Here is a 14,471-nt window from a genome sequence, read left to right on the forward strand (position 1 = left end):
CCTTTGGATCCTGCCCACTAAAAGGGACAGAAGCCGCACAAGAGGCCAGCACACTTCCCAGAGCCCAGTCCCCTCACTAAAAGGAAGACAAAAGGTCCCACACTTTCCCCTCCTGCCCCAGGTGCCCAGTACAATCTGCTCCCATCACCCCCACTTCAGTCCACCCTCTCCTGCCCTTTATACCCACGTGGAGAAATTCCACTGATACAAGGATACTTGGAGGGTTAATCCTTCTGATACCAAGTCACACTTTAACTCATTCCCTCCAGGCCAAGGATTAAATACTGCCCCTGTAGGGGTCAGGGCTACAGCAGACCCTGAAAGCTGAGAAACACCCCACACACTCACACCAAGTGAGGAGAGGCTGCCAAGGAAAGGGAGGGACGGAACAAGGAGAGAGAAGAAAGGAGGGGCTGCCTGGCCGGGCTGCTGTCCCCCCTACAGAGCCAGCTCAGATTCAGTTCCAGGAGCAGCTTGGCTGCGGAAGCAACGGCAGTCCCTCTCCACCAGGGAAGGGCAGCGGGCGGACCGGCACACAGACGGAGGGCCTGGGACTGGAAGTCCTCAGCCCCCAGCCTCTCGGCCAGGCCTGGCCCCATGGCCTTCAATGACCTCCTGCTGCAGGTGGGGGGCGCCGGCCGCTTCCAGCAGATCCAGGTCACTCTGGTGGTCCTCCCCCTGCTCCTGATGGCCTCCCACAACACTCTGCAGAACTTCACCGCCGCTGTCCCCACCCACCACTGCCGCCCGCCTGCCGACACCAACCTCAGCAAGGACGGGGAGCTGGACGCCTGGCTGCCCCGGGACAGGCAGGGGCGGCCTGAGTCCTGCCTCCGCTTCACCTCCCCCCAGCGGGGGCTGCCCTTTCCCAACGGCACAGAGACCAACGGCACGGGGGCCACAGAGCCCTGCACCCACGGCTGGATCTATGACAATAGCACCTTCCCTTCCACCATCGTGATGGAGGTGAGGAGACCTGGGCCCCTCTGTACACCATCCAGAGTGTGCTTTCCCCTCTGACACACACACACACACACACACACACACAGTCTCAAATTCTCCAGAGGCCAAGATGGGAAAATGGAGAAAGGGGTTCAAGATGGGGGTCTTTGTAGGAAAGGGGGAGGTGGGAGTTGTAGGGGTCAAGAAAAGTCTCTCAGCTCCTGGGGCCAAAGAGAAGAGTCAGGGGAAGAGGGTGACACAGGCCTCAGAGGACCAGCCGGAAGGAGGGCAAGGGGCTGCCCTGCAGCCCAGGCTCGCCTTGGCCTGACCCTTGCCCCCTCTCCCCACAGTGGGACCTCGTGTGTTCTCGTAGGGCCTTACGCCAGCTGGCTCAGTCCTTGTACATGGTAGGGGTGCTTCTCGGAGCCATGATATTCGGGCACCTGGCAGACAGGTCAGTCCTGGGCAGGGCCAAGGAGCCGGGCTGGGACTGGGGGCTCCTCAGCTGGGCTTGGGGGGCCTAGGTGGGAGGTTGGCATCACCAGCTGGGGCTCATCTGAGGACCTATAGCACAGCCTCATGATCAGTCAGAGGTCCTGCAAAGACCCCCACCCCAGGGACTCACCCAGGGCAAGCGCCCCTCTTCCAGCTTAGCCTGGCCCTGCTGGTCCTCAGGACCCGTGTTGCAGGTCTTCCTTCCCCCGACAGGCTGGGCCGCCGGAAGGTGCTCATCTTGAACTACCTGCAGACGGCTGTGTCAGGAACCTGCGCCGCCTTTGCTCCCAACTTCCCCGTCTACTGCGCCTTCCGGCTCCTCTCGGGCATGTCGCTGGCTGGCATTTCCCTCAACTGCATGACACTGAGTGAGGGAGGCCGGAAGGGCAGGGCAGGCCCCTACCCACTCCCTTCCGACCACCCAGCCCTGCAGCCCCTTTCCAGCCTCCTCTCCCAGCCCACCCCTCCTGCACTCAGCCTGTCCTGCCCTTCCAGCCAACATAACAGCCTTTTTCCCGGGGCTCACACCTTCCTGACCTCTCATTTAAACATGTGATTGCAAAGTCCATTGTTAGGGCCAGGTAATTCCCATCAATGACTGAAGCAGACAACAGGCCCTAGGCAGCGGTGAGGACCGTCTCTGAAAGATAGTCACATCCCTCCAGAGGGGCCACAGCCACTCAGCTCCTCCAGCCAAGAAGTCTCGGGGCTGTCAGATCTTCCCCCACCCTTTTTTATCAGTGTAAAATATCCCAATTTTTTTTAACATTTGTAATTAATTCTCATATTTTTAACATAGGGCAAGCCAGCATCATATAGACCAAACACATTTATGGACTGAGCATGGCCTCTCCATGAGTCATCAGTGTGCCTCCTTGGATAAGTCACCCGCCTTCTCCCTGTTTCTCAGATGAGGAACCTGAGGCTGGGGAGAAGGGAAAGGATTTACCCAAGCCCAGAGGGGAATCTAAGGATTTGGGATTCTCCAGACTAGGGCTGGGGCAGGACACCTAGAGAATCCAGTCCCAAAGGCCAATCTAAGTCTTCAAGCCACTGCCCCAGCTGCCAAATCAGGAGCCCACAAGGAACGAAACTGGACCTCTTCAGACAGAAGCAGAGAGGTGGTCCCACTCCCACCTCAATTCTCCAGAGTAGAGGAAAGCTACTGTCTCCTCTGCGTTGCTCTGGCCACTGAGGCTGAAATCCAGCCCAGACTGAGAAGGACCAGAGGGGCGGGTGCTGTTGAGGATGGAATGAATGGTCAGAGATGCTCTGAAGGGAAAGAGGACCCCGGCCAGGACAGTAGGTTGGAGAGGAGCAAAAACACACAGCAGGGGAGTGGAGGGGACAAGTCCTGGGGATTCCAAACCTCCCTCCCGTCCCCACCTCCATCACAAGCCCCCCACTCCCCCGCCCATGGCCCCCAACCTCGTTTGATGTATCTTCCACTGAGCTTTGGGACAGACCAAGGTTTGAACAGAGAGAGGGGTCTTGGCGGGCTCCACGGGTCTCCACCCACCTGGCACCCAGTAAGTTCCACCACTCTGTTCTAACCCTCTTTTCAGATGTGGAGTGGATGCCCATCCACACGCGGGCCTGCGTGGGCACCCTGATTGGCTATGTCTACAGCCTGGGCCAGTTTCTCCTGGCTGGTGTGGCCTATGCTGTGCCCCACTGGCGCTACCTGCAGCTGCTGGTCTCCGTGCCTTTTTTTGCCTTCTTCATCTACTCCTGGTGCGTGGGGCCCAGAGGGATGCGAGGGACAAGACTTCCCCCAGGTGTCGCCCGCAGAATCAGAGAAGGTCAAACCCAGGCCAGTGACTCATTGTGACCAATGGGGAAACTGAGGCTCTGGGGGGAAGGACTTGCCCCAGGGTGTCTGGTTCTCTGGCTTCCCCAGCTCCCTCCAGCTCTCCAGCCTACCTGCCCTGCTCCCTATACCCAGCACCCAAGGGCTGAGCTCCCGTGTTGGGGAATAAGTCATCACCAAGTTGGGCACTGCCTTATGGTCCTAGAGATTGGGGTGTGGCAAAGTCCTGGGTTCCCAATCTTACATAAAGTCCCACTGCAGACCTCTGGAAAGCCCATGCCCTACCTCCAGCCCCAGTGACTGGAACTGAAGCCATGCCAACACCCACGCTCACCCCTGCTCCCAGGTTCTTCATCGAGTCGGCCCGCTGGTACTCCTCCTCTGGGAGGCTGGACCTCACCCTGAAGGCCCTGCAAAGAGTGGCCTGGATCAATGGGAAGCGGGAAGAGGGGGCCAATCTAAGTATGGAGGTGAGACCCCTGAGACCTCCCATGACACCGCACCAGGGCTCCATCCCTAAACCCAGGACTCACAGGGCTTCTCTGAGTGAGGAGCTAGGCTGGGAGGAGCTCCTATGGAAGTCCAAGCCCTGAGCCCGGTCCATCCCGGCAGGTGCTCCGGGCCAGTCTGCAGAAGGAGCTGACCCTGGGCAAGGGCCAGGCCTCGGCCGTGGAGCTGCTGCGCTGTCCTGCCCTTCGCCGCCTCTTCCTCTGCCTCTCCATGCTGTGGTAGGCCCAGACAGACAGACTGATGGACAGACAGACAAACCAAGAGACTAAAGACTGGTTGGGGAAAGAGTGGACGCAGGGGATGGAAGAAGGGAGACAAGAGGGAGGAAGTCTGCAGACCAGCTATGAGAGGCAGGAATCTCCCACCAGAGAGAGTCTTAAAGAACCAGATGACCTCCAGCCTCAGTTTGCCTCCAATCCCCAAACTGGGCATCAATCTCTCCATATTCTTCTCCTTTTATCAGCTCTGTTCCAATATGGAAACACTTCATCGGTACTGATGGCCCGCAGAGTCAACAGAATTACATCACAAAGGCAGAGACAAGGATGGCTTGCAAAACATTGAGAGACATCACTGGCCTTGTGGTGCCTGCCAGAAACACAGGCACAGGCAAAACTCGTCTCTGAAAGTACACTCTGGCCAGGGTTGAGACCAGCCAAAAATCTTCCTTTCCCACTGCAACATCACCCATTACCCGTCTTACGTGCTACTCTCCCAACCCCATCATCATAGCAATCCCATGACAATTAAGAGAAACATGGTCAGAAGGAACAATCCTGCCAATGAATTCTTTGCTTCCAATTTGGGCTTTACTCCAGGTTGTGGGTTCTGTCCAACAACCTGAGCTTTATATTCTGGGCTCTTGACATCTTAAGAAGCACAACCACCATCCCAGGACCACGGACAGGTCCTGGAACACTCTGGCCTCTCCCAACACCTTGGCCCTAAATACATGGCTTTGGATATCCACTTGTCCTCCCTCAGTCCAGTATCAATAGATAAAATAAAGACTAAAACTGTGTAAATCCTACATGGCAACTAAGTGAAAATTCCCTAATACACTGGGGACACGATCAGAAGACTGAGAAATCTGGGGTATCGGAGGACTACCCCAATACTTAAAGTGCATACTAAATGACAGAAGAAATATTAAGCAAGGTAGATTCCAGGTTCTTAAACAGGGTAACCTGTGCAGCTCACCCCTGTTCTGGACGAGCACTCCCCCGTCTTTAATCTTCCTAACAAACTCCATACCCCTTATCCCTCCCCACCAGGTTTGCCACTAGCTTTGCCTACTATGGGCTGGTCATGGACCTGCAGGGTTTTGGGGTCAGCATCTACCTAATCCAGGTGATCTTTGGTGCTGTGGACCTGCCTGCCAAGCTTGTGGGCTTCCTTGTCATCAACTCTATGGGCCGCCGGCCTGCCCAGATGGCCTCACTGCTGCTGGCAGGCGTCTGCATCCTGATCAATGGGGTGGTACCCCAGGGTGAGCACCCGTGAACATCTTGGCCCCTCATCCTTGGCCACACCCCCAGACATGACCCAACTTCTCAGCCCACACTCCCGAGATCTGCTGACCCCCTCTCTTCTCTCTAGATCAGTCCATTGTCCGAACCTCCCTTGCTGTGCTGGGGAAGGGCTGCCTGGCCGCCTCCTTCAACTGCATCTTCCTGTACACTGGGGAGCTGTACCCCACAGTGATCCGGTGAGTGGGAGCTTAATGGGAGGGGCTTGGGGACAAGACATTCCCCCGCACACAGGTCAGACCCAGAGCACAGTCCAGTACGCCCCAGCCCAAGGCCCCCTCCCAGCACCTAACAGTGAAAGGTCTATATCAGCCGCTCAGTACACACCTAGGCTGCCCACTAACCTCTTACCTGACATAAGGGGAAGATTTGAGCCACCAACTGGGACAGGGTTGGAGGCCAAGAAGACACATCTCAGAGGCAGTTAATTGAAGTCCCCTCCTTGATCTCCAAAGCACAAGTTAGAAGCTGCCACAAAATCTACATTCCATCTTTAACCAAGTAGTATGTCTAAAACCAAAGACCACAAACATGAAAGTAATTTTTTATCACAGAGCAACCACTTAATAACGGTGGTTCTGGGAGTTGTATGGATAAACACAGCACTGCTTTTTTGAGTGCCAAGGTTTCAGGGAGGGGGTATTTTTGCATTAAGACACCAGAAACACATATCTATTTTAAGAATGGGATGCACAACAACAACAAAAAATAGAATGGGGTGCAAAATTCATATGAGATGTCAAAGAAATGCCGGGCTTCCCTAGGCTACTTGGAATGAGAACCGCAAGGGGTCATGGTTACTGTCCTGTACCTTCAAAGGATTTCAGCTGAAAGAACAATAGTATAAAGTAGTACTATGTGCCAGGCACTGTCAAACTGCTTACAAATATCAACTCTTTTGGTCCTCATAACAAGCTTATGAGGTAGGTACTATGATAATTCCCATTTTCCAAATGAGAAAACTGAGCCACAGAGAGGTTAAGTGCCTTGCCCAAGGTCACACAGCTTATAAGTCAGGAAGCTTAGATTTGAAAGCAAGCAGTTTATCTCCCTAGTCAAAGTTTTTAACCTCTGCTCTCATAGAGAATGTTCTTAACGTGCAGAGTCCAGGTCCCTTCCCCTGGGGATTCTAATCCAACAGGTCTGTGTGGAGCTGGGGCAACTGTAAATCAAATCCCTCAGGTGATCTGAGAACAACTGGCCGCACTAAGCTAACTCAACAGTTCAGGAAACTGTCCAGAGAGGGCAAGAGACTTGCCCAAGGTCACAGAGCAAGTTAAAGGCAGAGGCAAAATTCAATCCCCTGATTCTCTGCCCAGAGCCTTTCCCAACCTGTTTTGGTTTTTTTTTTTTAATCTCCAAAGTAAATGCCAAATTGGTTAGCTAATCAAATGGGGAACAGAGCAGGCACCAGTGGGTCTCCCGGGGCTGGGCCCGAGCTGCCCTGGCCCCAAATTCAGCCAGAACCGCAGCATTCATGCCAGAACTCTAACCGGCACCCGTCCCCCTGGGTCCCGCAGGCAGACAGGCTTGGGAATGGGCAGCACTCTGGCCCGAGTGGGCAGCATTGTGAGTCCACTGGTGAGCATGACCGCCGAGATCTACCCCTCCGTGCCTCTCTTTATCTACGGCGCTGTCCCCGTGGCCGCCAGCGCTGCCACTGCCTTCCTGCCGGAGACCCTGGGCCAGCCCCTGCCAGACACGGTGCAGGACGTGGAAGACAGGTGGGCCTCCACCCAGAGACAGCAGGGACTCTCCCCGGGTCACACATCCAGGCTGGGGTGACATTAAGACTCAAATCCAGGCCTCCTCTTCCAGGCCAGGGCTCTTTGTCCCTGGGTCCCCAATAGGCTGAGAGTCTCCTGGAGTCCTTCCTGGGGCTCGCGGCTCCAGGGAGTGGTAGATGCTTGGGGCAGAGAGCTGGTAGCTGGGCACAGCTGAATGGAGAGCCCCCTGGGAGCCCCAGGCTGGCCTGGGGGCTGCATACCGAGGGTACCACTCTCCTGCCCACCCACCCACCCCGACCTGCCACAGGAGGAGAGGGAAGAGGAGGCAGCAGCGACAGGAGCGAAAGCAGATGGTCCCGCTCCAGGCCTCAGCACAAGCGAAGGACGGACTCTGAGCGCTGAAAAGGAGTCTTACAGAGCCCTAAAGGAAGACAGGATCCTACAGGTCCTGGGCCACTCGCAGGAGAAGGGGGAAGGGGGAATGGTGGCCCAAGTGCTGGGGCTATGGTTCAGGGAGCACTCCCCAGGGGTCCCCCTCTCTGAACAGACACCACGAAGACCGCATATTAAAAGGTTTGTGTGCAGCACCTCCCTTTGTCTCTCCTGTCTCAAAAGTAACAGCCACTCCGCTTCAGCCAGCTTCCAGTCCAAAAGAGCATACAATCCGGTCCCCCCACCCTCAATCCCCAGGACTTTACAAACCATCCCAGGCAACTGGAGAAGAACCTCTTACCTCGGCCCCCTCCCCTGGCCCTGCTTTCCTCCCTCTTCCCTCCTTCCTTCTCTAACCTATCTAATTATTGCTATTTCTGAGTTTTAAATCCCTTACACTCCACCCCTTCCCTATCAGGCTGGAAACTGACAAGGGACTAAAATGAAAGCAGCCAATCGGAGGCTTTGTTTCAGGATCCTCCCTCTCTGTGAAAGCTCCTGGGAACTTCTGGCAGCAAAGGAGGAGAAAAAAGAGAGCAGCTGTGACGTCAGGATGCTGATCCCTGCTCCTCTGGATTCCAGCAGGGTCTGGACTCAAAACCAGTTTGCCACTTCCAGCTGTGCACCTGGAGATTCAGCCTGCTAGCTGTCCTAACCCTCCGCACTGCACTTCCCGGCCTTTCTTGGCTGCTCTGCCTCCAGCGGGCCCTGGGTTGGTGGAGGGGAAGGAGGAGGAAAAGGGAGGGTGGAACCCAGCCAGAGAGCCACCTCTGAGTGCTAATTTGGTGCCAGGCACGGTCCTAAGCACTTTGCATGTATTAACGCATTCAGTCCTCCCAGGAGCCTTCTAGAGATAAGTGCTGGTATTATCCCCATTTTACAGGGAAGGAGATCAAGGCACAGAGTGGTTAAGTAACTTGCCCAAATTCACACAGCTATTAAATTGCAGAGTCAGGGTTAGAAGCAGACCACGTGGAATGTGTGTGCCAGGACATCCCCCCCTCCCCACCAAATGCCCCGGGGGCTGTGAGGCGCTGAGACTTTGACCTCTTCCACCCCCAGGGCTGTGCTTCTACTCCTCCCTCCTGAGCTGAAAAGAGACCGAGAAGCGGGGGGTGGGGGGTGGGGGAGACCGGATCACATGGTAGGAACCATGTGAAAGGAGGGATAGAAGGCAGTTTAGGGATCACAGCCAGGAAAAGAGGAATATCCAGTCACCTGCATCAGCAAGGGAGCTCCCTTCAGGGAGGCTGGGGGTGGGGGGTTAGAGTGGGGAGGCCATGGGAAAAGATAGTCCTCTTAACACCCACAGGTGGCAGGAAGGAGGGGGCCAGCCGTGCCCTCTAGTACGTGTACTTGCTTAGTCATGCTTGTCTGCTGACACACTGCCCCTTACTCTTTCCCCTGCAAGCGACCCAGCCGCCCAGACCCTCGTCCCCTGGAGAAAGTTCACACTCTCAAGCTGTACACATTGCCTTCCAGGTGGGACCCGAGGGCTCGAGCTGAGTCAGGGCAACCTGGAGAGGGAAGGTGGCCTGGAGCTCCCCTGAAAAAGCCACAAAGCCCTGGGAGAGCTCAAGGCAGCTCAGAAAGCCAGAGGACAGACTGGGCAGAGCTGAAATCACCGTAACCCACCCCACATCCTGGAACATCTGAAACCTCGGTGTTCCCCGATGGTGCTGACATTCCCATGCTCCCCAAGAATTTCTTGGCCATTGTAGGACCCAGTAGATGCCGGAGCACCACCAGCCCCACCCCTGCTGCTGTTTCTCAGGCAGTGTTGCCCTCGTGGCTGATGAGGGGCACCTAGGATGACATCTTCTGCTTCTGCAGATGTAGGGGTTTGGGGACCAGTGATTTGCCCTACCCCTGCCTCAAAACCCTGCTAGCAGCTCTGACATGTTCTGATTCCTGTAGGTCTGTCATCTCTGTGCTTAGATCACCTGGTACCTGCATCTGTCTCAACCAGAGCCAGTCCCTGGCCTGTCCCAGCTGCATACACCCCCAACTGGTAAAGACCTGGTGCTGACTCAGGTGGCTTGCACCATCTGCACGGACTCCGTTTCCCCAGCTCCTGGCCTGAGACTTCCTGCACTCACCCCATGCCCTTGACCAAATGGAATTCTACCTTCCTCCCACTCTTAAGTCACCAGTAAGTGACTTCTGACCGGGTCTCCCCAAGGAGTCAGCCCCCAAACACTGGCTCACATCTCATCCTCTTGCCTTGGAGGGCCAAGTTCTAATACAGTCATGCACCACCCCAGTGGCCACAGATGCTGTCCCCAGTTTTGAACACAAGGTCCCATCTTCAGCCAGGGTAGGTAGAGCCTTTGAGGCCACCCTCAATTTCTCTGCCTACAGCCTTGAGCACTTCCTGGACAGGAAGGCACATTCAAGAGGTTCTTCACCTGCATGACACTGGTAGAGGGCTCACGGGAAGCCACCTTCCCAGGGCCCCACCCTTGCATCCCAGATCCCACCTCAACAACTCAAGCTTCAGTCCACACCCACACCAAGCTCCTCCATCAGGCTCTTCTCCCCACTTCCCAGGAGTTACTTGGCCCCTTGGAGAGCAGATGCCCAGCCAGTTAAGCTTTCATTTCGTGTGGTAGGCTGAATAATGCCCCCCAAAGATGTCCACATGCTGATCCTGGAACCTGTGAATATGTTACCTTACATGGTAAAAGGGACTTTGCAGATGTGAATAAGTTAAGGATCTTGAGATGGAGAGATTATCTTGGATTACCTGGGTGGGCCTGGTGTGACCACAATAGTGATTTTTTTTTAATAAATTTATTTATTTTATTTTTTGGCTGCTTTGGGTCTTTGTTGCTGTGCACGGGCTTTCTCTAGTTGCGGCACACGGGGGTTACTCTTCGTTGCAGTGCGCAGGCTTCTCTTCTTGTGGAGCACGGGCTCTAGGCGTGCAGGCTTCAGTAGTTGTGTCACATGGGCTCAACAGTTGTGGCTCGCGGGCTCTAGAGCGCAGGCTCAGTAGCTGTGGCGCACAGGCTTAGTTGCTCCGCGGCATGTGGGATCTTCCCGGACCAGGGCTCGAACCCATGTCCCCTGCATTGGCAGGCAGATTCTTAACCACTGCGCCACCAGGGAAGTCCCAACACAATAGTCTTTTTAAGAGAGAGGCAGGAGATCAGAGTGGGTAGTGGGAGATGTGACAACAGAAACAAGAGGTCCTAGTGATACAGGAAGGGACCACAAGGCAAGAAACGCAAGCAGCCTCTAGAAGATGAAAAAGGCAAAGAAATGAATTCTCCTCCGAAGCCTCGAGAAGGAATGTAGCCATGCCAACACATTGATTTTAGACTTCTGACCTCCAGAACTCTAAGAAAATTAATGTGCGCTGTTTTAAGTCACTAAGTTTGTGGCAATGTGTTACAACAGCAGTAGGAAACGAATACACACCCCTTATTCTCAGACTCCTCCAGGAGTCTCAAACTGGCCCATAGAGCTTTTATTTTCCCATGCATTATGTTTTTGGTGGGGATAGGGCTGTACTGTCCAAATCACCATAGGCCTCACCACTGCCTATTATCTGACAGATTCACATATTTATGTTGCCCTCTGACCCTTGTAGCCAGTTAAGTTTAGGACTCCTAGACCCCTCTCTGTTTAACCCCTACCTTACCTTCACATTTTTTAAATTGTTGAAGGAAAGATTTTTGTTATAGGTATAGAGAGCCAAAGAAAAACACTGGGTGGGCCCCATTGCCCCATTGTTCCTCCTCTTTCAAGAAAACCACTTAATGTTATTCTCTGAGATGTGACCGTCTCCATGTAGTTCATGCTGTAATCGTGGAACAGTAGCTGACTCCACTGCAAAAAGCTGGAGTAATAAGCTAGATGACCTTGAGCCTCGGTTTCCCTGACCAGCTCTAGTAAGTTCTGCTCCTGCTTCTCCTAAATGTCTCCCCCAAGAGAAACCCACACCCCAGCAGCAAGTTCCATGTAAGCCACACCCAGAGAAGAAACCAAATAGCCTGTTCGGGCTAGATTAGATTTAGCTGACAGACAATGCTGAGTCTGGATGGGATGTCTGGAACCGTGGCAGCCTTCTTGTCACCCAAGAGGGAAACAAGAGCAAAGAGGAAGGCAGCAACTAAGAGTAACCAAGTGGAAAGATGGAACTCACCTAGGGGGTTGATGGTGTCACTGAGCCGCTGATTTAACCAATCCTGGAGCCACCTACATCTCCTCTAATGGTAGAAGGTAAGAATTTAAATTTAAGTTCTCCTTAGCCTCTTGATTCTTTAAGCCATTGTTAGTTGGTTTTTCTGTGATTTGCAGCCAAAGACATGTTAACTAATATATTTTTACAGCTTTTTTGAAATATAATAGACAATTAGTTGCCCATATTTACAGTGTTAAATTCGATGAGTTTTGACAGATGCATATACCCATGAAACCATCACCAAAATCAAGACAATGAACATAGCCATTGCCACCAAAGTTTCTTCATGCCCCTTTTTGTGTGGACATGGCTTCCATTTTTCTTGAGCAAACATTAAGGAGTGGAATGGCTGAGTAGTATGCAAGATGTACGTTTAAGTTTTTAAGAAATAGACAATTTTCCAAAGTGGTTGTAACAATTCACATTCCCACCAAGTATGTGAGAGTTCCAGTTGCTCCACATCTTTGCCAACTCTTGGTATGATAGATATTTTAAATGTTAGCCATTGGAGGGAATGTGTAGTGGTATCTTACTGTAGTCTTAATTTACATTTCCCTAATGACTAATGATGTTAAGAAAATTTTATGTGCTTATTTCCATCTAGATCTCTTCTTTTGTATACGGTCAAAACTTTCTGCACATTTTTAATTCGGTTGACTTTTTATGATTGAGTTGGAAGCTGTTTTCTAGTGTATTCTAGAAACAAGAATATACTCCTTTCTTTTTTTTTTTTTTTTGTGGTATGCGGGCCTCTCACTGTTGTGGCCTCTCCCGTTGCGGAGCACAGGCTCTGGACGCGCAGGCTCAGCGGCCATGGCTCACGGGCCCAGCCGCTCCGCGGCATGTGGGATCCTCCCAGACCGGGGCACGAACCCATGTCCCCTGCATCGGCAGGCGGACTCTCAACCACTGCGCCACCAGGGAAGCCCTACTCCTTTCTTTTTAAATGTTTCAAAGTTGTTTTGGCTAGTTTAGATACTTTGTATTTCCACATAAATTTTAAAATCTTTTGCCAGTTATGTGTTTTACAAATATTTTCTCTAAGTTTGTAGCTTGTCTCTTCATTTTTCTGAATGTCTTTTGAATAGCAAAAGTTTTAAAATTTTAATGAAGGCCAATTTTTTTTTCTTTTATAATTCTTTTAAATAAAATTCTTTAATTTTTTATTTATAATTTGTGTCTTATTTTTTAAATCTTTGCCAAACCCAAGGACACTAACATTTTCTCTTATGTTTTCTTATTGAAAGTTTATAGTTTTAACTCATATTCAGGTCTATGATCCATTTTGAGTTAGTTTTGTAAAGAGGGTTGTGGTTCATTGTTTTTTGCATATGGTAACCAATTATTCCAGCACTATTTGTTGAGAATTTTTCTTTTCCTCATTGAATTGCCTAGGTATCTTGGTCAAAGGTAAACTGCCTATGTGTGTGGCTCTATTTCTGGACTCTTCTATACCATTGATCTGTTTATGTGTCTTTACATGAATATCACACTGTCTTAATAACTATAACTTCATAACTAGTCTTGAACTCAGTGTAGATCCTTTAATTTTAACTTTTTCAAAGTTGCTTTGGCTACTCTAGATCGTATGCATTTCCATATAAATTTTTAAATCAACTTGTAAATTTTTACCTGAAAAACTACTGAAATTTTGGGCTTCCCTGGTGGTGCAGTGGTTGAGAGCCCACCTGCCGATGCAGGGGACGCGGGTTCGTGCCCCGGTCCGGGAAGATCCCACATGCCGTGGAGCGGCTGGGCCCGTGAGCCATGGCCGCTGAGCCTGCGCATCCGGAGCCTGTGCTCCGCAACGGGAGAGGCCACAACAGTGAGGCCCGCATACCGCAAAAAAAAAAGAAAAAAGAAAACTGAAGGAAACGTGGGAAACTATAGTCAGCCTTTGAACAACAGGCTATGGAGATTTGTAATTTCTTTGATAATAGAAACAAATGATGTGAGACCTACCTATCATCACCCAGGCTTTCTTCCTGGAAGCAGTTTCCAGACTTCAGTGAAGAGAAGTGGACTTCAAAGAAGCCTGGCAATCTCATTGAGTTGAGGAGGACAAAAAAGTTGAGTGGCCAAGGCAGCTAGAATTTGCAGGACAAACTTCTGGAGAGGAGAGAGCTATGCAAACATAGTTCCACAAATCTGTAGCATATATAAAGAAGTCCACAACTCAATAACAAGTAGTCAAGTGCTCCAATTCAAAAATGGGCAAAAAAAAAATTTGAACGTGCACTTTTTTTTTTTTTAATTTTATTTATTCATCTTTGGCTGTATTGTGTCTTCGTTGCTGTGCACAGGCTTTCTCTAGTTGTGTCGAGCAAGGGCTTCTCATTGTGGTGGCTTCTCTTGTTGTGGAGCATGGGCTCTAGGCGTGCAGGCTTCAGTACTTGTGGCCTACGGGCCCAGTAGTTGTGGCTCGCGGGCTCTAGAGTGTAAGCTCAGGAGTTGTGGTGCACGGGCTTAGTTGCTCTGTGGCATGTGGGATCTTCCTGGACCAGGGATCAAACCCATGTCCCCTGCATTGGCAGGCAGATTCTCAACAACTGTGCCACCAGGGAAGTCCCTGAACATACGCTTTACCACCGAAAATAAATGGAATGGCCAATAAGCAAATGAAAAGAAGTTCACCATCATTAGTCATGCAGCAAATGCAAACTAGGCCATGAGATATTACTACACATCCTACTAAAAATGGCTAAAATTCAAAAGATGGACCATACAAAGGGTTGGAAAGAACATGAAGTAACTGGAACTTTCACACATTGCAGATGGAAATATATAATGTGGAAACTCTTTGGAAAACAATTTGACAGTTTCTGATGAACTTAAAT

At 51.6% G+C, this 14,471-nt stretch overlaps 1 protein-coding gene across 4 annotated transcripts; it reads left to right on the forward strand.

Annotated features, from left to right (window-relative positions):
* Positions 1–290: 290 nt before the first annotated feature.
* SLC22A6 (solute carrier family 22 member 6) lies at positions 291–10,221 on the forward strand. 4 transcript variants are annotated; one of them, XR_004479617.2, is made up of 11 exons: positions 293–966; positions 1,293–1,396; positions 1,651–1,805; positions 3,003–3,171; positions 3,594–3,717; positions 3,860–3,975; positions 5,032–5,246; positions 5,357–5,465; positions 6,807–7,010; positions 7,321–7,458; positions 7,864–10,221. XR_004479617.2 is itself a non-coding variant. In XM_012537377.3 (10 exons), the coding sequence occupies exons 1-10, from the start codon at positions 598–600 to the stop codon at positions 7,406–7,408; spliced, it is 1,653 nt and encodes a 550-aa protein (XP_012392831.1). In that variant the 5' UTR covers positions 294–597; the 3' UTR covers positions 7,409–7,592. The 4 variants fall into 4 exon arrangements, 2 of the variants coding, with proteins under 2 accessions (XP_049569479.1, XP_012392831.1); XR_007478788.1 differs by having other exon boundaries at positions 7,920–10,221; XM_012537377.3 differs by lacking the exon at positions 7,864–10,221 and having other exon boundaries at positions 294–966; positions 7,321–7,592.
* The last annotated feature ends 4,250 nt before the right edge of the window (positions 10,222–14,471 follow it).

Source organism: Orcinus orca, chromosome 8 (assembly GCF_937001465.1).
Source record: "Orcinus orca chromosome 8, mOrcOrc1.1, whole genome shotgun sequence".
Lineage (NCBI taxonomy): Eukaryota > Metazoa > Chordata > Mammalia > Artiodactyla > Delphinidae > Orcinus > Orcinus orca.